The sequence below is a fragment of the Crocuta crocuta genome, unplaced genomic scaffold, assembly GCF_008692635.1.
Source record: "Crocuta crocuta isolate KB4526 unplaced genomic scaffold, BGI_CrCroc_1.0 scaffold231, whole genome shotgun sequence".
Taxonomy (NCBI): Eukaryota; Metazoa; Chordata; class Mammalia; order Carnivora; family Hyaenidae; genus Crocuta; species Crocuta crocuta.
In genome coordinates, this window is record NW_027528357.1 from 2,242,154 (window position 1) to 2,262,093 (window position 19,940).

At 48.7% G+C, this 19,940-nt stretch overlaps 1 protein-coding gene and 1 long non-coding RNA gene across 2 annotated transcripts in view; both read left to right on the plus strand.

The window, feature by feature from the left end:
- The first annotated feature begins 244 nt into the window (after positions 1-244).
- CELF4 (CUGBP Elav-like family member 4) overlaps positions 245-19,940 on the plus strand; it is a 285,465-nt gene continuing 265,769 nt past the window's right edge. Inside the window, exon 1 of the mRNA XM_077753849.1 lies at positions 245-802. Coding sequence (XP_077609975.1) covers positions 517-802 — 286 coding nt within the window. The 5' untranslated portion in view covers positions 245-516. The remainder of the gene's footprint in view (positions 803-19,940) is intronic.
- LOC144223090 (uncharacterized) lies at positions 9,766-12,249 on the plus strand. The gene is made up of 3 exons (XR_013332564.1): positions 9,766-10,134; positions 11,746-11,894; positions 12,069-12,249. It is a non-coding gene; the product is annotated as an uncharacterized LOC144223090 (long non-coding RNA).

A 19,940-nucleotide genomic window follows, 5' to 3' on the forward strand; every position in this document is an offset into this window, starting at 1 on the left:
ACCCACAAGAAAATGAAAATCAATGTTTTAAAAATACAAAAAGTTGCACCTGCTGCTATTACAGAAAAGAACCCCCAAAAAGCAAAGAGGAGGCCAGCAGCCCCGTTCCTAACGGGCACCCGCTCCCCGCGGCCGCCGGGCCCGGAATCTCAGCGCCTCCCGAAGAGCCATGCGCCTGGCGCTATTTATAGCCGGGGNAAAAGAAAGAAAAAAAAGAAAAGAAAAAAATCAGATCAGACTGGAAAAGAGAGAGAGAGAAAGAGAGAGAGGGAGAGAGGAGAGAGGGAGGGAGAGAGAGCGGGGAGAGGAGAGAGAGAGCGCGAGCGCGAGCGAGCGAGAGAAGAGAGGAGAAAGAGAGAGAGCAGAGAGCGAGAGGAGAGCGAGGTGTAGAGAAACCGAGGGGGAGAGAACCCGAGTGTGTGTATGCGTGTGCGTGTGTGAGCGCGAGCGAGCTTGCGAGGGAGAAAAGCGAGAGAGTGCGAGCGAGAAAGAATAAAAGGAAAGAAGATTTTCTCTATGTATATAAAGATGGCCACGTTAGCAAACGGACAGGCAGACAACGCGAGCCTCAGTACCAACGGGCTCGGCAGCAGCCCGGGCAGCGCCGGGCACATGAACGGATTAAGCCACAGCCCGGGGAACCCGTCGACCATTCCCATGAAGGACCACGATGCCATCAAGCTGTTCATTGGGCAGATCCCCCGCAACCTGGATGAGAAGGACCTCAAGCCCCTCTTCGAGGAGTTCGGCAAGATCTACGAGCTTACGGTTCTGAAGGACAGGTTCACAGGCATGCACAAAGGTGAGTGCACCTTTCCCTCCCAACTTTGCCGGGGAGAAGGAGCGGGCGGGCCGGCCGGCCGGCCGGCGACGGACGAGCGGGAGACGGCGCGAGAGGGAGCCTCGGGCGGACGCCGAGGAGGGAGGCGCTCGGGCAGCGGAGACCAGGACTGGGGTGCGTGGGGAGCTGTTCGCTGGGGCAAGGCTGGGTTTTGGGCGAGGAGCTGATAGAAGCGGTGCGGTGGGGAGAGGAGCGGAAGCAGAATATGGAGAGAAAGAGAAGATCGAGGGGAAACGGGTCTTGGATTTTTTGGGTGCAGCGACTTGAAAGACTGGGACGGGGACAGCTGCACCGGCCGAGCCCGGGACGCTGAGCAGACTGGCGGGCGCTCAGCGGGCCGGGGACCGAGGGTGCTGTCCATCGCCGTGGTGCTGAAAATATTAAGAGATGGTCTCCTCCTTCCCTGCTCCGGGCCAGAGTAGCAGGCGCGCAGCCGTCTAAAAAGAAGAGAGGTGACAAATTCAGAGAGATATTTTTATTTCGCTATCAATTTAACAGAAACTCTCCCTGTCGAGCTATGTGCCTCAATAATCCGGTTGTGGTGTGAGTGGTGGGGGAGGGGGTGTTTGATGTTTAAAGGAAGGAGGGACAAAACCCAAGGCAAGAATTAGCAAGGAACCAGCCATCCCCTGGGTGGAGTGGGGGGTCGGGGAAGCCTGAATGATCCCCTTCTCAGAAAAGCGGAGCTTTGAGGGAAAAAAATCCGTGTGTGCAAGATATGCATTTTGAAGGGTGTAGCCTAAATTATCCCAAACTCACCATGCAGAGAGCTTATAGTACATTATTTCTCTCTCTCTTGAAGCAATCATTGCTAGTGAGTGCTTGGGGGAGGGGGAGACAGAATAATCAAAGAATTAAAACCCAGCAACTTTTTAGGAAAGTGGTCATGAGAATTGTCTGCAGGCTGCCTGTTTTCTCCTTGTTTTATTATCTTTAAAGCAGATCCCCAAACGTGTTCAGTTGTAGAACGTGTGTGGGTGGCTGGTGGGTGACGAAATTAGCCCAATGCTCCGCTCTCTAACAGTAATGTATAGGATGTGCAGTGGGGATTAATCTGGGCTGGAGCTGTGTGGGCAAGTTAAATGCTTTCTGAGAGAGATTGATCGTCAGGCAGGGAAGGAGCACCGGGCTAAGGAAGTTGTAAGGGATGTGTATGGACGTTCCGTTTTTAATAAACAGTAGTGTGGAGAGCCACTGAAGATGCTGTGTTAGAGCTGGTGGTTTTAAAGATGAAAACACACACACGCACACGCACACCCACCCACACACAGGGAGCAGCCTCATCCTTGGCCACAAATGGGCTATGAACAGAGCTGATCCTCCGGCACATTAGGTGCAGAGCGCAGAGCTGTCTGGCTCTCCAAGCAGCAGTGGTTTTCACTATCACAACCTCCCTCCCTCCTCCAGCCCTCCCTTCATCCGAATACTAAGCAGAGCTCCAAACTCTTCATAGTTGGAGTCCCAGAGAGCAGTTTTTATTGGCTTTAGCATCTTCCAGCTTGCCTGCTGAGGAGTAAATCTTAAAGTTAATGGCATGTTGAGTAGCACAAAAACACAGCAGAATGGAAATATACTGGGTTTGTTGGGGTGGGGTGAGGGTGGGGGCTGTAATGGAGAGACAAACCAACCTTTATCCAATATGGAGAAAATGTCTGTCTGATCAGAAGAGGGACTGGAAAGGTGAAATGAGGAGGCAGTCTTTGAAATAATATTTGTTTCCTTCCCCCCCTCAAGTCAACTATATCTTTATAGTTTTTCCCTTTCCAATCAAGCTCCCTAGAAGCTAATCAAGGTTTGTATCAAATCTTTGTCATCCTAATATGTCACCAGATTTAAAAATAGTAATAATGAAAAATTTTAAAGCATAGATAAGGAAATCCTTTGCCCATCTTAATGATCAATTCCTGTAATAATTTAAATTTTTAAAGTTAAAAAATTTAGAACCCACCAGAGGTAAAAGACAGTTGTGAAGAGCTGAGCTTCTTAAGAGATCCGGGTTTGGAGCACTTTATTTACTTCTTTATTTCAAATGAAGATAAACTTTAACAATATTCCTTGGTTTCTTCTCACGATCCCTTGCTGGTATCATCACTATGTTCTTGATGTTATTTGGACTCCCTTCTATTATAGCAAAGAAGTAGAATTATCATCATTTGCATCAGGAAGCCAGAGAAGGTTATATTATAGCTTTATCATATGTCTCATATATATACTACATACACTTCTGGCCAGAATTCCTAGGACAAGCAAAACTTCATTTTCTAAATAATTCTTCCCTTAAACTGTCTCAGTCAGTGGCAGGCAGGCCCGTTGGCTCCGGCATTCTTGGTGTCTCGTTGTCGCAGCTCACTCTTCAGAGCCTAAGCATATATGTTTTTCCCTATGAAACTTCCTGCCTCTCTATCCCTTGGATTTATACAGGCAAGGCTGGGCCACAATATCTCTAAGAGTGCCTGGAAGCTCCAGGGGAGCTGAATAAATGAAGCAGTCTCTGAGGTCTGGTTTATTCAGTCCTAGAAGAGTTTGAACTCCTCCTTCAGAGATACTGACTGATTTATTAGCTAATCCTGATAAAATAAGCCTCCGGCCACCTTAAAAAATTACTTGCTTGCCATTGGTGATTAATTACTGTTAAGTCAAAAAGCATGATGAGGCTTGAAGAATGAGGGTTGTATTTGGCTTCTAGATTTTCCCCAACTCTAAATTGACAACATGAGGCTAAGGATAGAAACATGCCTTTGTTAAGCCTGGTTTCAGGGCACATTTGTGGCTCTTTCTTTCCCCTTCTTGAATTTCTAACTTCTAATGAATCATATTGGGATAAAATTGAGAGACATGACAAGATACTGGGCTCCAGTGTGGATGGCATATGCATGTTATTGGCAAAGAAAGAAGAAAAGAAAAAGAAAGAAAGAAAGAAAGAAAGAAAGAAGAGAAGAGAAAAAATAAGTAAAAATTAAATTAAATGCATGAGATTTTAGTTGGGTATCCATTTGTTTGCCACCTGCCATTTCAGGTAACTAAAGAAGGAAGGAGTTCTAAGGGTTAATGGAATACCTGCCATGCGTAGAGTGAACCTTAAAAGGCAATTACTCCAGTCAAATTGGGAGTCTGTGGAGGAGGGAGTGGGTGGGTGTTGTGGAGCAAACCCAGCCATATCAGAGAAAGGCTGTTGGGCTGGGGAGGCAGCAAATAGCAGTTGTGGACTGGGGTAATTACTGTAAAGGTAAATCCACCCCCTGGAGACCAGAAAACACTTGGGCAGGGGTGGGGGAGATCTGGGTCCTAGGCAGAGAGAGAAAGGGGAAAAAAAAACCCAGAATTACAATTCAAAGAAATAACAGCCAAAGAAGAAAACCCAGTTCAATGCAAACTCTCCCGGCTAACTCAGAGTCTTCTTTTCTGCCCCCATTAGAAGCACTTTGAGAAAGATTGTTTTTTCCAGGCTCCAAAGGGAAAGACATTGTACTATTGATTAAAGAGAAGAGAGGCAAACTCCCCGGATAGCAGCACAAGTGAGCTGAGGACCAATTTTGCCCCTTCCTGTAGAATTTTTCTCCCTTGGGGTAGGGAAGAGGTCACCCACTAGTCTCATTCTTTCCTTCTCTCACTTTACACTTATTTCTCTTTTCTTCTTTTTATTTCCTGGAGAATAAACAGAAGCAGTGACTGAAAATACATACACACGCATTCCCATGCCTGCTAACACACACATATACGCAGTCGGTGGATCACACATGAACAAGCCAGCAATCCATTCATAACTTTGGTCTTGTCTAGCAGGAAAGGAGGCAGCAAAGACTGAGTTACTGGGAGACATAAAGACTAGTGCTCTCTGGATAGCCATATTATAATGCATTATCTTTGAAGTCATTTAAGTCCAATTTAAGTGGTATTTAGTATAATATTTATGAATTAATGTAATCTAAACATAGGGCTGTCCCCAAAGGTTTAAACAGCCTTTACTACTGATGTGTGCTTGTTCCGGGAGCCTGTGATGCATTTTAATCTAAACAGGCAAGTCCATATCACAGTCCCTCTTGTTAACCAGTCAGAACAGATCTGTGCCTGGGTAACCACTCTGCATTGAGATTTTCCCCCACTGCATGGAGCAAAATCTAGTTTACTGGCAGCCCCAGGGTGCTCCCAACCCAGGATCCAGAGCTGCAGGGACTTCAGCCCCTCATACTTCCACACTACATCCAGAGGGAGGGTGGGGACAGAGTAATAGAACCTTCTGTGGACTGAGCTCCGGAGAGTATATCATTTTAAAATATACTCATCACCAGATACACAACCTCTCATTTCAACGGTACCTGACTAGGAAGTACCTGAAGCCCCTTGATCTGGGGTGCAGCTTGAAGAAAGGAAAATGGCAAGTGTTATGATTGTTTTGGTGATTCTTGACCATCTTCATAAAACTGTGTCTTATATTTTCATTTAAGATGTAGCAATTCTCAGAACATTAAGTTTCCACCACTTGACTTTAGCCGAGAGGGCTCCTTGTTTTTTTTTCCTTAGGTAGATGAATCAAAGCCAGTGAGGCTCTATCTGATTTCCGTTTTCAAATGAGTCTAAGAGAGACAGTGAAGCTGAAGTATCATCATGGTCATCGGCTCAATTAAGATGAACTTTAAAAAAAATACTTTAAAAAATAAAAATTCAGTCTGTCCCGGGAAAGACGCTGGTGGAATGACTGGACACACACCTATAGTTTATAAAAAGAAAGATTTGCCTTGTGAGAAAGAGGTATGGAAAATGAGATAAGAAAAACATTTTAAAAAACCATATTTCACTAAAGAAAATAAGCAATAGTAATCATTGCAAAACTAAAGTAAACCAAAGTAACAACCCCTATTAAAAAAAAAAAAAAGAACAACAACAACTACCCAAATCCCAGATGTTTGTAAGTATTCTATTTAGGAGCAAAGAAAAACATTATTGAGAAATATTTGATTTATTGAAGAGCCTGGTGGTTATTTGCTGCTTGTGCATAATTTTGTTTATCTTTTGAAGAGACTCCCTCAGAATCAACACACAGATAAATTAATAAGCATATGTGCGTATATATGCATCCATGTACAGGCATGACTAAGCGCATCCCACACATATGGGAAGCAGGGCTGGCCTAGATTCCACTGCAATTCAACGGGGAGATGTTAACACTCTTTTCCCCCCTCAGCTTTAATGGGAATTCTAGATTGGGTTGAAAGAACCCCCTTGGCATACTTCCACTCTCTCCACCTGCTCCAGTTGGCTGGATGTTTGTGACTTCTCAAACACAAAACAAAAGAAAACAAAAAGAAAGGCTTTTCTTGACTAAAGTCACAGCTTGAAAACAACCCAGAGGAACATAATTACAAAAAGGTATGCCACAGATATGAGCCCCCGTAAGGTAGGCATATTGTAAAGTTGTGAGAGTATTTTCAAAGAGCTGGTTCACAGCGGCACTCCTGATGCCCAATGATCGTGCCACACTCCAGGGACTTGAGTATGGCCACCATTCTCACTATTGTTAGCATGATAATCCTCATTATTATTATTTATATACCAGGATGGGAGAGGGGCTTCTAAGTGATGCTGAGAAGATACCCAAGACACCACGTTCGTAACTGAGAAAACAGCTGGTCTCACTTGCCTCCGATGCTTTTGGGGAAAATGCAGCACTGTTCACACCTCTCACGTCATCAGAAGGTGGTCTGTTTCCAAACTGACCCAGGAAGAATCTCTTCGAAGGGGACGTGCAATGGGCAGGCTATAGAAGACAGGGAGAAGTCATAGAAAATGAGGCCCAAAATCCTTGGCAGAGCAAAAGGGAAACTGAAAGTCATAGGGCCCAGACACTGGCCAGAAGCTGAGAGTGCTGGTTGACAGTGGCTGAAACGCAACGTTTCTGAACTTGGAAGGGAAATCCCATGTGACACGCAGAGAGAGCACTAGAGGGTGTGAAAATCTGTGTGCATCTGTGGGTCCCTGAGGGTTGAGGGAGGGAAGATACTGCAGCAGCCCGTGTGGGTGTTGGTGTGAGCATGTGTGTGTGACTTCTGTTTATATGTGTGTATGAATGTGTGTGTGTGTGCATCCAGGGAAGAGATGATAAATGCAAATGGCACTGGAATGATGTTAGGGATAGTTTTGTCTTGAAAGGCAGTATGCATGATCAGAGAGATGGCCGATGGAGAAAAGGAGAGAATGTGGGGAGAACACCGTCCTTGTGCTTACATACGTGCTCCACCTCAGAACTCAGAGCTTGGATTTTATCAGTGATCTAAGTTAAAGTGTGGAAGTGTGCTCTTGTTTATCTGCCTCATATTCCCACCCAAAAGTCCAGGTTTAAAAGAAGATTCCATCTCCCCTCGGCTCCTCACCCTTCAGATGCCTGCCTGCTTCTCCTCACCTATTGACTCATTTTAGAAATGACCTTCCATCTGCGATCTGAGTAACCAGCTCTCTGTAGAGATAATTCCCTCCACTCACTGTATTTCCTATGCCACCCGCTGCCCCTTGGCATCCCAGCCCTACTTTCTTCTCTTGTAGTGTTTACACACACACACACACACACACACACACACACACACACAGGACTTGATCAAGTCAGTCAAGCTAGCCCCTCCAAGCAGAGTGCTGCATTTCCCCTCCATGCAAGGAGGGTATGGCAGACACCAGGATGCCCTCCTTTTGGTTTCTCTACAACTAGGGAAGCACATTCATCCTCTCTACCTTTGCCTTCTTAAATACACAGACTCTCCAGGAATCACAACCCTCTGGCCATCAGTCTTTGTTTCCCTCTTTTCCTTCTTCTCCTTGCTATTAAGACACCCTCACAAACTGCAAGGTGGAGCCTAAAGAGAAAGATCCATAATCCACCTGGCAATGTAGGGTGCAGTTCGAAATGCCAGGAAAAAAGGCAATGATAAGGGTAGAAATGATGACAGAGGAATTTCCAGAGTTGTTGTCCCTGCCCTAAGGGCTTCCTTGTTCCTATTCATCCTGTTCCCAGTGACCCCTGGATGGGTATAAAGACTGAGCCTCAGCCTTACAGGAACCAACTAGGAAGCCAGGTGGGCAGCCCCAGGGTAACTGTCCTCCTTTCCAAGTCCCTTTGGAAGTAGAAGGGGGTGTTTTCTGGACCATATGCTCACAGACCTTCTCCCCTTTTACTTGTTCCATATTTGGTTTCTCTTATCCTCCCTTGTATCTCCCCTCCAGCATTAGCTGGCCGAAGCTCTCAAACTGAGCGATTCCCAGCAGCTCAGCTCAGGAACAGATCCTACGTGGCCATCTGCAAGATGTAAATAAATGGGTGCCCTCATGGAGACAGACGTAGTTCTGGTTCTGTGAGGACAGAACAGCCAAAAATATTGATCAAAGCTCAGGGGAAAAAAATTGATAATGAGCTGGCCTCCAACAAGAGTTTAATTGACAGAGACTTCCGAAGGCCGGCTCTGGACAGCGCATAAACTGACCGCAATGTTACTTTATTGCAATACACTCTGCTTTAATTAATTATCACCTTTGTTAAAAGCGGCTCCAGATCAAAGGTTTCTAGATACTTAACAGATCTTACTAACAAAGCCCCCCATGAATTAGGCTATCCCACAGCTCACCAGTGAGGCTAGTGAGTTTCCTTCCCATTTTCTTCCTTCTTAGCTGTTGCCTTCTTCCTCTTTGTTAAAATAAATGGTTCTTGCTGCACAGCCTCTCTGTCCTAGGACAGAAATTTTGAGGGGTGTTGTCTGCAGAGGGCAGGGGGCTGCCATTCTTCAGCTGTTCCTAAAATCACACAACTAAGACTAGATTCACCTTCAAATCTATCTGGCTGAAATGGGGAGAGTCAACAGAAGAAAAAAGAATTCATGGGAAATGCAAAAGGTGTGTGTGTGTGTGTGTGTGTGCATGTCCATGCACACACGTGCGCAAGCGACGATGTGCACATCCACATAAATATTACAGGATCGATGCATTTCACATCCGCTGCTCACACCTCTTAACTTCTCCCTCCTGTCTCTTGAGCACCTGTGCTACTGTCGTATTTCACTCTGAGAAATGCTCGCAGCTGAAGCGTGCATAGATGATGCTGTATCGAACCAGCCATTGTTTGGATTCGGTTGTGGAGTCCGGGTGTCTGTTGAAGGATTGTCCTTGCCTGGAGTAGGTGGTGCCTAAAGAATTCACTTCTCAAGATAGGACAGGAACCTGACTCTCCAGAGTCCCCCAAACCTACAGACTGACAGGTGACTTACTTGAAAGCAACCCTTGGAGTCGTTCTAGGCAAATTTGAATGCCATACGTGGCTGTTTGTTCATTATTCTAATTTAATGATGCAGTCACACCTAATTAATCCATGTCTGGTTTATTCATACACTATGTCTGAGGATCCAAAAGATCTCTCTAGCTAGCCAGCTTCCCTTTACAGGGGCACATGAGGGGCTCCCCTGACAAGTGAGTGTGTCGGGGTCCAAACAGGAACAGATCACTGTAGACTGATCCGATAGAGACACTGTCCCTGACACCACTGTCCATGCAGCAATCACAGAGAGATGTAGCAATGAGATCTGTGTGCCTGTCGTGACACACATGAGCACACAAAGTGTGCATTCTACCACAGAACCCTTCCAATAGGCAGCAGGCCACACCCCCCAGTGAGTAATAAATAACAAGGTGTGTCAAGCATTCCTTTGACCAGGAGTTCCAATGAGGAAGGTTGAGAGGCTGAGCTCTCTCTCAGAGAGGCAAACTCCTCTCTCTGCCCTTAAGAAAGTGAAGCCTCGATCCATTGCTGCCACTGCTCAGATAAAGAGACTGAGGCTGGAAGCAGCATGTCCCTAAAGTCAAGCCCGCAGCAAGGCCTTCAGCACCCCTCCCCGTGGCTGATTCTGGCCAGACTGCTTCCAGTGAGTGTTGCCTCTTACCTGGCAGGTACACTGAGAGAACGAGGCATCAACCTAATAATATCCTTATAAAGCCAAGCCTCCTGCGCAAGTCCTAGGAGACAAGAGGCATCCAAAGATCAAACACTACATCACAGTGTATTTGTAGGAACTCTCTGATTCTGCTACCTCCCTATAATGCTCTAATTGACTATTTGATCAGCGCTCAAAGGGCTAGTGTTCAAGACAGACTCACTCACACATTCATACACACACTCACATGCATATTCACACACACATGTGTATGCACACATGTATACACTAATCACACAAGCACATGCATGTAGACTTTTTCTTATACACACTGCCATGCCCATAGCAGCTCATCTGACAAGGGTAGATTCTCACAGGAGATGCTTGAAGGTGAGTGAAAAGCACACACCTAAGATTGTACATGCCCTTCCAGTAATGGGCTTATCAATAGCTCTTAAAGAAATGTGACAGCCAGCCCAGAGTGATTCAGTTGTGTGGACAAAGGTCAGCATATAGATATCCATTATTAATAATATCAATATCTTGGTTGACCAATATAACCAGAAACTGTATCATGTCGCTGCTGATGGGTGAGGCTGGGAGGGCTCCGTGGCAGCAGCAGGAAATTATACCCATGTAAAATTAATCATATTGACTGGTTCTAAGAATATACAGAGAGGCGAAGATGTTGGTAGTGCTTGCCATGGTGGGAGAGGGGGACCTTGTTCTCAGAGGCTTCATGGTCTTGAACTCCTGGAAGGAGCCCAGTGGGAATGGAGGTGTCCCTGGGTGACCCATGAGAACACTCTCCCTCATCTGGCCTCTGCTTTCCAGTGGGGTGAGGCAGAGGAGAGGTGTTCTCTGAACAGGAAAAGAAAGAAATAGGATCCCCTAACCATTATCCACCCAACATATCCGTATCTTTCTGTCAAATCAATACTTGGCTTGGCTTTGTCTCACCAGATGAGGCACAGAGAGCATCCTTGCACCCGCTGTGTGAAGAGGTCTATCTCCAAGGGGGTGTCATGAGCCTGAAGCAATATCCCCAGTTATGTGGTGGGATACTGGCCCCAGGAGTCGCCAGTGTGCACTATGCAACTTAGAGGTTCCAGGAAAAAAGGTGCCCAAACAAATCAGTCACCAGAATTGTGTTCTTGAGAGCAGCAGATCCAGGGGCTCAGAGTCTGGTGGGGTCAAGAATGTTCTGGACATCAGAAAGCCATTGCTCCCTAAAGCTCACCTCCAGTCACAGTGCGTGGGAAAGAAGTGGGAAGCCATTGCATCCTTGGCCTTGGGATTCCCTTCAGGCATGCCCCTGACCCCTCACCCCCTTGCCTGCCAGAGCCCCAGCTCGGGGGGTTCTTGATCTACGTTGGCAGCCCTTGGCAACATGTGGAAGGGAGGAGAGGGAAGGAGAGNGAAGAGAGGGAACAGGGCTAGTAGGGAAAGCCTAATTAGCTTTTGGGTCATTACTCTTCTCTGTTCCCAGAGCCTGTGGAGGCAGCTGGAAGGGAGCCTGCCTTAGAGGCCAGGCCTCATGGTTGGTTAGTGATAGATGATAGGAGATGGACCTTGAAAGCACAGAGGAGATGGCTTTGACTTTAAAGGAAGGTAAAGAAGTGGTTTCCTTGGCTGGAATGGGAGATGGAGGTTCTAAGGACTGGATACACCCCTTCCCACAGGAAGATTTGGGGCCTCAGCCAACAAGCCACATCTATCCTCCTCTGACCTGCCTCCTTTTCCCTAGCTGCAGACACACTCAGACTTCTGCCCAGGTGCTTACACCCAGCCCTCGGGACACGGGCTTTGCCTGGTCTCTGTGCTCCCTCCCCGTGCTGATGGCCCAGCCTTCCACACCCTGAAGCACAGCCCCCAGACCACCCAGGATGGCTCCCAGATATCTGGACTTGTTCCCAACGCGGCCCAGACTGGGTGCAGCTGCAGCAGGAGGGAGTGTGGTGAGGAGGGGTCCTGGAGCCCAAGGTCGTCCTCTGTCCACAGTGCCGCATCCCCTCCGGACCCAAGACCTGGATCTAAGGAGCTCTAGAAGAACAGCCAAGAACCCAGAAGCCAGGCCCCTCCTCTAGACCCTTCCCCTACCTACTTCAGGAAGGCTCCCCTCTCCACCAGCGGTCGCCTGCCATCTGACGGTGAGAGGGAGAACTTCCTGCTGTTGAGCACGGTGGGGAGGGGGGGGGCCTGAGGAGGAAGTGGCTGCTCCTGTCACTGTTGGGTTCCCCATGAAGGAGCTGCTGGGCAAACCCCTCCCCCTGTCCCTCTCCTTACACCTCACTGGGTGAGTGTGGGCCACTCCTCTTATGCAGGGGAGCCCCCTTCTCCAATGGGCGGTGCAGGACCCCAGGCCTGGGCCTGGGCCTGGGGCAGCAGCAAAACAGAGCCACCCAAAACAAGAGAGGAGAATCAGAAAACCCAGAAAGTATTGTAGTTTCAACATGGATGCGACGTTTGCTCCACTTCAAAAATAAATACTTAGTCTACTGTTTAGTATGGGTTTTATTCTTAATTCCATCTGTTGGGCTCCAGAACCTTTTCCATACTTAGGACTGTAACAGGTCCAAATCCAAATGCCCTGACAGGACGTATACACACAGGCATACACCAGCCACCCTGTGCCTATGAAACAGACCCAGGCAGAGGACTTATCAACTAGGGTCCGTTGGCCCATGGGCCACCCAGGTCCAGCTGAGGCTGGGACCTCAGTCACATTGGTCACGAGAGTGAGATACAGAGCAGAACAGAGGTACTGACTTATGTCCATACGTCATTTTTTTTTCCAATTAAAAAAATCTTTTTATTGAAAAATAAGACCTTCTTTATGCTTGTCTTAATTATTTCAATAATTAAGCTATTAGATTTATTTTAGAGTAAATTTTACTTTAGAGTCAATTCTGTTGTCATTGTGTTGAGCAAGTTTGAAAATCCACTGGAAAGAGAAGGAAAGGATAAGGCCCAGGACTGGGCAGCTGAGTGGGTCCCTAAAGAGAGGAGGGGCCAGTGAATTATAGGGAGGTATCTCAGTGTAGGGAGAGCATGCCCTTAGGCTACAATGAGTGGTCACTTGGCAGACAACGTTTTGATGGCAGATAGCAGAGAGGGGAGGGGAGGGGAGCATGGCTGAGCAGGGCCCCAGGCCACACCCAAGGGCCTGGAGCCCGGGGACAGCCAGACTCTTACTCCTTTTGGTGTGAGACCCCTGTCTGCCCCTCACATTGTCCCCCAATGCCTTAGTTTGTTTCTCCTTAGTTTCTCAAGTTTCTCTGCAAAGCACTCATTAACCCTGAACCTTCTGAACTGTCTCACCTTAGCTGATGCTTAAAAGTCTGGCCCACAGCTGTAGCCACATAGCAAAGAAGAGAGAGTCCCTGAAGCCACCTAGGGCAGGAGGAGGAGCCTGCTGGGGCAAGAGCATGGTGTCATCCACCTAACTGCAATTGGCCTCTGAGATACCCCCCAGACATCTCCCCATGGGGCAGAGGCAGTCTTCTGTAATGTGGAGAGCATGCAAGACACACCATGTCCCCCCACTGGCAAGCCCTGGGTCTCATGGAGCAGAAACAGGCCTCCCTCAAGGAGGCACAGATTAACATGCAACTCAGGGACTCTGAAAGTAGAACCCTCTCCTTGGAAGGTGGGGACCCACCCTCACCACCACCAAATAACCAGGTGTGACAGAGGATGGCAAATCTGCAAATATGAAAGTACCCAATACAAATGTCCTGTGCATCGAATGAAGAAACCCCCCTCCCCCCAAAAAAGAAGTAATCAGATAAGAGTACAGGCTTCCTGCCCAGGGGAGCTTGGCCCTGGGCCCCCAGGTGGCGAGGGGACGGAAGAAACCAAGGCTGGCACACAGGAACAAGACAGAAAGGGGAGGCTGGCTTGTGGACGGGCCCCACTGCTTTGCTTTGTTTCATTCCGTGACATTTTGTTTCTGTCCCACTGCAGCAAAGTCTCATTCTCAGGCAAGTGGACAAAGGACTTTCTCACTTTGAATAAGTCTGGACCCACCACCAGTCTGGCTGAGGGAGAAGCAGTGGGGATCAGGAGTAGATGAAGAGGTTACAGTCTGTCCCAGGGAGTTAGGGACACACACAGAAGGGCTGGCCTCACCCGCTCTGGGGCTGCAGTGCCCTTCAGCTGTCCCAACAGCAGCCCACTCGGGCTGAGAAATTACTCGCAGAATATTTAAACCTGTGGCTATGTTCCCCGTCACCAAGGCAAGCATCCAGATTGTCCCCCAGGCTCACTCGGCTGAATGTCCCAGAGATAAACTCTGGGGTTCTGGAGGGCAGAGTGTTCTCCTGCCCTCCACCCTTCCTCTGTGCCCACCCTCAGCTCCAGAACGGCTACAGGCAGCCAGACAGCCGGGGATGAGGCCAGAGGGCAATATGTCCTGGGGTGACAATGGTCTCGTAGATGGAAGCATCTTGGTAGATCCCAGGAAGAACTGCTTCCAGTATGGGCAACAGTTCCAGGAGCTTGGGGCAGTCCATTTGCTGCAGGGGAGCAATCAAGGGGCCCCTCCATTCCTTGGAGAGAAACCCAGCCCAGAGGAGCAGGAATCATAAGGTGACCTTTGGGGCCCCAAACACAGGACTGTTGTAGCCTACTTTTTAGGGGAGGCAAACTCTCCTCTAATAGGCCTTCCACAGACCTTGACTCCTGGCATCTTCCTGACTCTAGGGGGTGGGTGCTCTCAGACGGAGAGCAGAACTGGACTTGGTCATGGGGCTCTGCTCCTGGCAGGGATGTGGAAGCCTCCTCTACCCTCTCCTCCAGGCCACGCACCCCAAGCCCCAGTGCTCCCAGGCCTCCCCACCTTCCCGGGACAAGGGCTCCCAACCCAAAGTGACCTCCTTTTCCTATCCTTTCAAAGTCCTGCCCCTGCTGATCTGACAAATCAAACTGGGCAGATGTGTCCCTGGCGGCTAATGGACATTAATGTGTTACCATCTCTGGTGACATGTGCCTCGTACAGGGACCTTTTAGAGCCTGGGCTGTAACCATAAGAAACATCTCTAATGGGGGGACCTGGGCACCAGCCCGGCTAGAGGAAGTCACTGTGAGGCCGGCAGGTCCCTGGCTACTCAGAAAGATATGGGTCTGCCTGGCCAGGGATGCTGCAGGGCCAGAGGGACCCAGGCAGCCGAAGGGGTGATCCCCCGGCTCATTCCCTACCCAGAGGCTGCCTCGCCAAAGGTCTAATCAAATATTAAACTGGTCCGTAAACTTAAACCGGTGTCATACCTGAATGTGAGGCTCTCCCAGAGAACAGCACGGGTCGGGGACATTTCCAGCTAGACTTGCCTGGGTGCTGGGGTGGGGACGTTTTCACTCATGCCCCATTGGAGGCAGGAAAAAAGGAAGACAGACCGGGACCATGGCAGGGAGTAAGGCTCATGGCTTTCCTCCTCCTTTCTGTTATTCATTTCCTCTGATTTTTATCTAATCTCTCCTGATTGTTCTGGTGAAACTTAATAGACAAAGTGAATTTTTATTACATCATCAATATAATCTCCAGCTAATCAGCAGACACGGGGGCCACTGCGAGCCCTATAGCTCCTCATCTGGCTTCGCAAATAGTAAGAGAACAATCACCGCCGAGCACTACTCACCCACCTCCTCCCGAGAGGACCCTCTCCCTGCTGCCCCCTTTCCCCAGACCTATTTCTGGAGTTTCTGCCTTCCCAGGGACCCCCTGCCCCCACCCAGTGGGTCCCGTTGCTGGTCCATGGAGATTTCTTCCCCCTTCCTACTTTTCATTTTCTCCCTCTCAGCTTTAGTGGTTATAATCACAAATCTAGGGCTGGTGTTTTGGATGCCAAAATAGCCTAATGTCAATGGATTCTGATCCTACTTTTCTCCGTGTGAGGAATATGATATGTCATAAGATTTTATGTAATCCCATTGGATCACGGCAAATACTATCAAACAAATTAAGTCATATGTTACACCATACCTAGGTAACCTAGGTGCCAACATGTTTGGGCCATTTAAAGTCAAGTCATGAATCTTATACACTGTATCATAGATGCTAAATTATATATTTCATTTATAGTATAGTATGCCTTCCATTTATATAGCATTTAACCGGTAAAATGCCTTCTTTTATATTACCACTTTTTTATCCCTATTGCAACCAGGTATAGTTGATACCTTTTTTATAAAGAAAAATGGAAAAGGGATCATGAAGGAAAATTACAATCTGGTCAAATCTTGCCGGGATACAGCCGAGCCGCTTAGGCTCAGAACCGGTGCTGGCAAGCCAGGGAAAGGGGGCATAGGAGAATCAGAGGGGGCAGAGACCTGGCTGCACACCAGCTAGGCAGAAGGCAGATTCCTGAGGCCTGGCCTGCCGGGCAGCCCTGGGCTAAAAGGCAAACATAATTTTAGAAGTGATTTGTTTGGGGCTCTTCCCCGACAGACCCACCCAAAGTTAAATGTGAAACTGAGTGCATCACCGTCTGAGACATCGCCTTGAGATACTGGGCTCGTTCAGTAGCTTAAGACCATGTTTTCCCTTAGCCTTCAGGGAGCCAGGCCACACTGCTCTATAGTGGTGTTGATTTCAGAAACCAGCAAATATCCCTTAGAGTCAAAGTCTTGTGAATAAGGTGGGTGATGAGGCTAGGAATCTGGCTTTCGGGCATCCACTCCATTGGCTTTCGGGGGAAAAGAAATCTGCTCCTTGCAAGCAGATCAGAGCCAGCTGTGGGAATGCCCAGCCGCCATTCACGAAGTCAGACCTTAAGTTTCTGTGCGAAGGGCTGATTCCGCACATCTATTCAGAGGAAGGTCTGCATGCATCTAGGGGTCGTAGGCGGGCCTCTCTGCTTTTGGCTGACAGTTCAAGAGAGGCTTCCGTCATCACAGGGATCGCTGGAAGCAGCAGTTTTTAGTGCTCTGGACACTGCCGGCTGCAGAGGTGGCTGGTGCGCCTCGGATGTGCTGCACCCAGGAGCTGGACCCCTGGGTCCCTGCCCCACCCTGCCGCCTCACTCAGAGTATCAGCTTCCTCTTCTCTTAAATCATTTCAATGACACCCGCTCATCCCACCTCCTAGGGCCAGAGTGTGGATGGAAGGAGCTGAGATGAGGAAAAATGTGGTGAAAAAGTTAAAAATCTCTGGGGTCATTGTCATGTGTTAAGTGCCAGCACCCCCATCAGACCACAGGGAGCTCTGACAGTCCTGCTGTCTTGGAAATAGGACGACAGGATGACATCAGGGCTCAAGGGTGGGCGGGAGGGAGTACGGACCAAGCACCTACTACACGGCACACACACAGGGCTCTCGCTTATTTTATCTCATCAGATCCTCGTGACAAAACTGCGACAGAGATGTCACTGTGTCCGTTTGAATGCCAAGGGAACGGAAGCTCTAAGGGCAGTAACTCAACCCAGGTTATGTGCTAGGGAGATGCAGAGACACAGGATTTTTCCCCAAATTTGTTGTGTTTTCAAGCCCACCACATTTCCATGGTTGCAGCTCCCTTACGGAAGTAAATAATGATCATCTCTTGCATCTCCTTCCTTTTACAGATGGGGAAACTGAGGCCCTGAGACATTACAAGCTGAGGTTTTTTTAAAGCCTTCCACATTGCCTTCTATGGCTCTGAAAATACACACACGTACACATTTCAGATATAACTGACACACCCTCATACAGACGCACATATACCCAGACATGTATAGACACACTCACAAATAAATACACACTCACAGGCGCACATAGGAGTGTACTCATGTATGGACATTCATAGACATACCCATTTACACATGCACATACACTCTCAGAAATACACATAATACCAATGCACGCATAGATTTCACAGACATAGGCATACCAAAACATACTAACACACCGGCACACAGAGATACACACATGAACATAGACACACATACTCTCATAGACGTGCACACTCACACACCACTAATAAGGCCTAATTAACCACGGACACAATTTTGCTATGTAACTCCATCAGGAGAAGTAAAGCTGGTGGGTTTGGAGAAAGTGAGGAGACAAGGGTCCTGGTTGGAGGCAGGCAGAGGGCAGGCACATTGGGCCCCTCAACTCACCTTTCAGCCCTAGGCCAGAGGCTGAAAGTCCTCTTGCTCACACCTGTGTGGCCCAAGAAACTCGTAAAGGCCAAGGCCAAATCCCCATTAGAAATCAACAAATGCACAGAAGGCATTTGCTGAGAATGCTCTGTCTGCAATCTCCCTTCTGCGTCAACCCACACGATCTTAGCCAAATTTCTGCTCCTCTGACCAAGACCAAAGGCAGGTTCTGGAGGAATTGGGGGCAGGCCTTCCAAGGGCCACCTAGTCCCGTGCATTGGCCGTGGCCAGGCCTGTGAGCAGAAGAGGCATCTCAGGGAAAGGAAAGAGTCACCGGGAAGAGAGGAGAGTTGTAGGCTTACAGTCGGTCTGTCCTGGATGCCGGTGCACACGCTGCCTCGCTTTGTGGCTCAGAGCGAGGGCCGATGTCTGCACACCAAGTCCTCTGCTGTCCACCCAAGCCTGTGCCCAGCCTGCAGGACCCCTGTCATTCACAGGGTTATACTTGGCTCAAGCTTGGCACGGAATGTGTCCCACGCGCACACACGCACACACACACGGTGAGGAGACTCGCAGGGAGCTCATCAGAGAATGGGAAACCTATAGTTTTCTTTTCTTTAGAATAAAATCCTGAGGGTCTAGGAATGAATTCACTAAATTTTCACCACTGGCAGGAAGAACAGAGCACTTGGAAGGTGAAGCTTTCCTGGGATAAGAGGCAGGCTGGCTTTGTCAAGCACAGACTTGCACTGTGTGTGCTGGGTTCACTGTGGATTGTCATCGGAGGTGGCATACATAGCCCTGTCCCCCGTGTACATGCTGTGCTGACAGGCTGTGAGGGGGGAGGCTGGCATCGCTGGGGAACGGTAGCAGAGAGAGGACTGTGAATGACCACGATGTGGATTGTGCTTCAAGCGTGTAGTGTGTGTTAGAGGCATACTGTGTGCTTACATGCTGTTTCCTTATGTTTTGCACTTAGGCTGTGTCTTGTGAGTTTCTTGGTGTGTGTGTGTATGTGTATCTGTGTGTGTGTTAGTGTTGTGTGGTCCATATGCGTGTGTCAGGTGTAGGAGAGCTGTGTGTTCTGGCCTGGTTCTGGAAAGAGAAGGGAGGATGTACATAGGGCTCTCTCACTGTACCACCAAGGCTGCAACACTCTCTCATTCTGGGATTTTCTATCCAGGTGAGCCCCACCTATTCTTTCAGACCAAAGGTATCGCATATGAGAAGTACCCCTGCCTTCATCCTAAAGCTCTGGGTCTGAGCAGAGCTCCAGAATCATCTGCAGCCCTCCTTGCAACTGCTGTGAGAATAGTCCGTTTGTGTGTGTGTGTGTGTGTGTGTGTGGTGTGTGCACATGCACACACACCACCTCCCTATAAGCACACCGTAGTCTTAGCTGGTAAAACACCGGCAAGGATATGTGTGGATGTATGTGTTCATACGTGCTGCGTGTATGCAGGCATATGTGGGCTGTAACAGGCTCGGGTGGGCCAGTTTTTAAGTGACAGATTGTGTATGTATCTATGACTAGAGTTTCTACGAAGTGCATGTTAAAAACAACAGAAAAGATGGGTCCAGCTCCCGGGGTGGGCACTCCTGCAATTCTCTGCCAGTGTGTGAATATGGGGGTCTTTTTGAGGGGTCCTGGCCAGGGTGTAGACAAATGTGGGAAAAGTCTGTGGGAAGGAAGGGTTCTGCACACGTGTGGTTGTGGGCAGCCTAATTGAGTGGGACACTAAGTGAGACTGTGTCCCCCAGAGACCTCGCTGCTTTCCTGGACGCACAGCTGGGCCATCTGTGGCATTTTCTCACATTCTGCCCACAGATTCCCCTGGGAGACCGGAAGAAGAGGGGGTTGGGGTTTGTGGGCTCCCCAGAAGGTAGCCCTGAGCACCTAGCTGCTCTTGTAGACAGCTGAAAGTACAGGGCTCTGTGTGTGTGTGTGTGTGTGTGTGTGTGCGCGCGCGCGTGTGTGTGTGTGTCTGTGTGTGACAGAGACAGAAACAGAGATAGAGACAGAAACGGAGAGAGGGAGCCGGGGGGCAGCAGCCACGGGAAGAGAAAGCGCGCCCTCCCCACTGCCTCCATCTGGGTGGGAGCAGATGGTGCTCGAA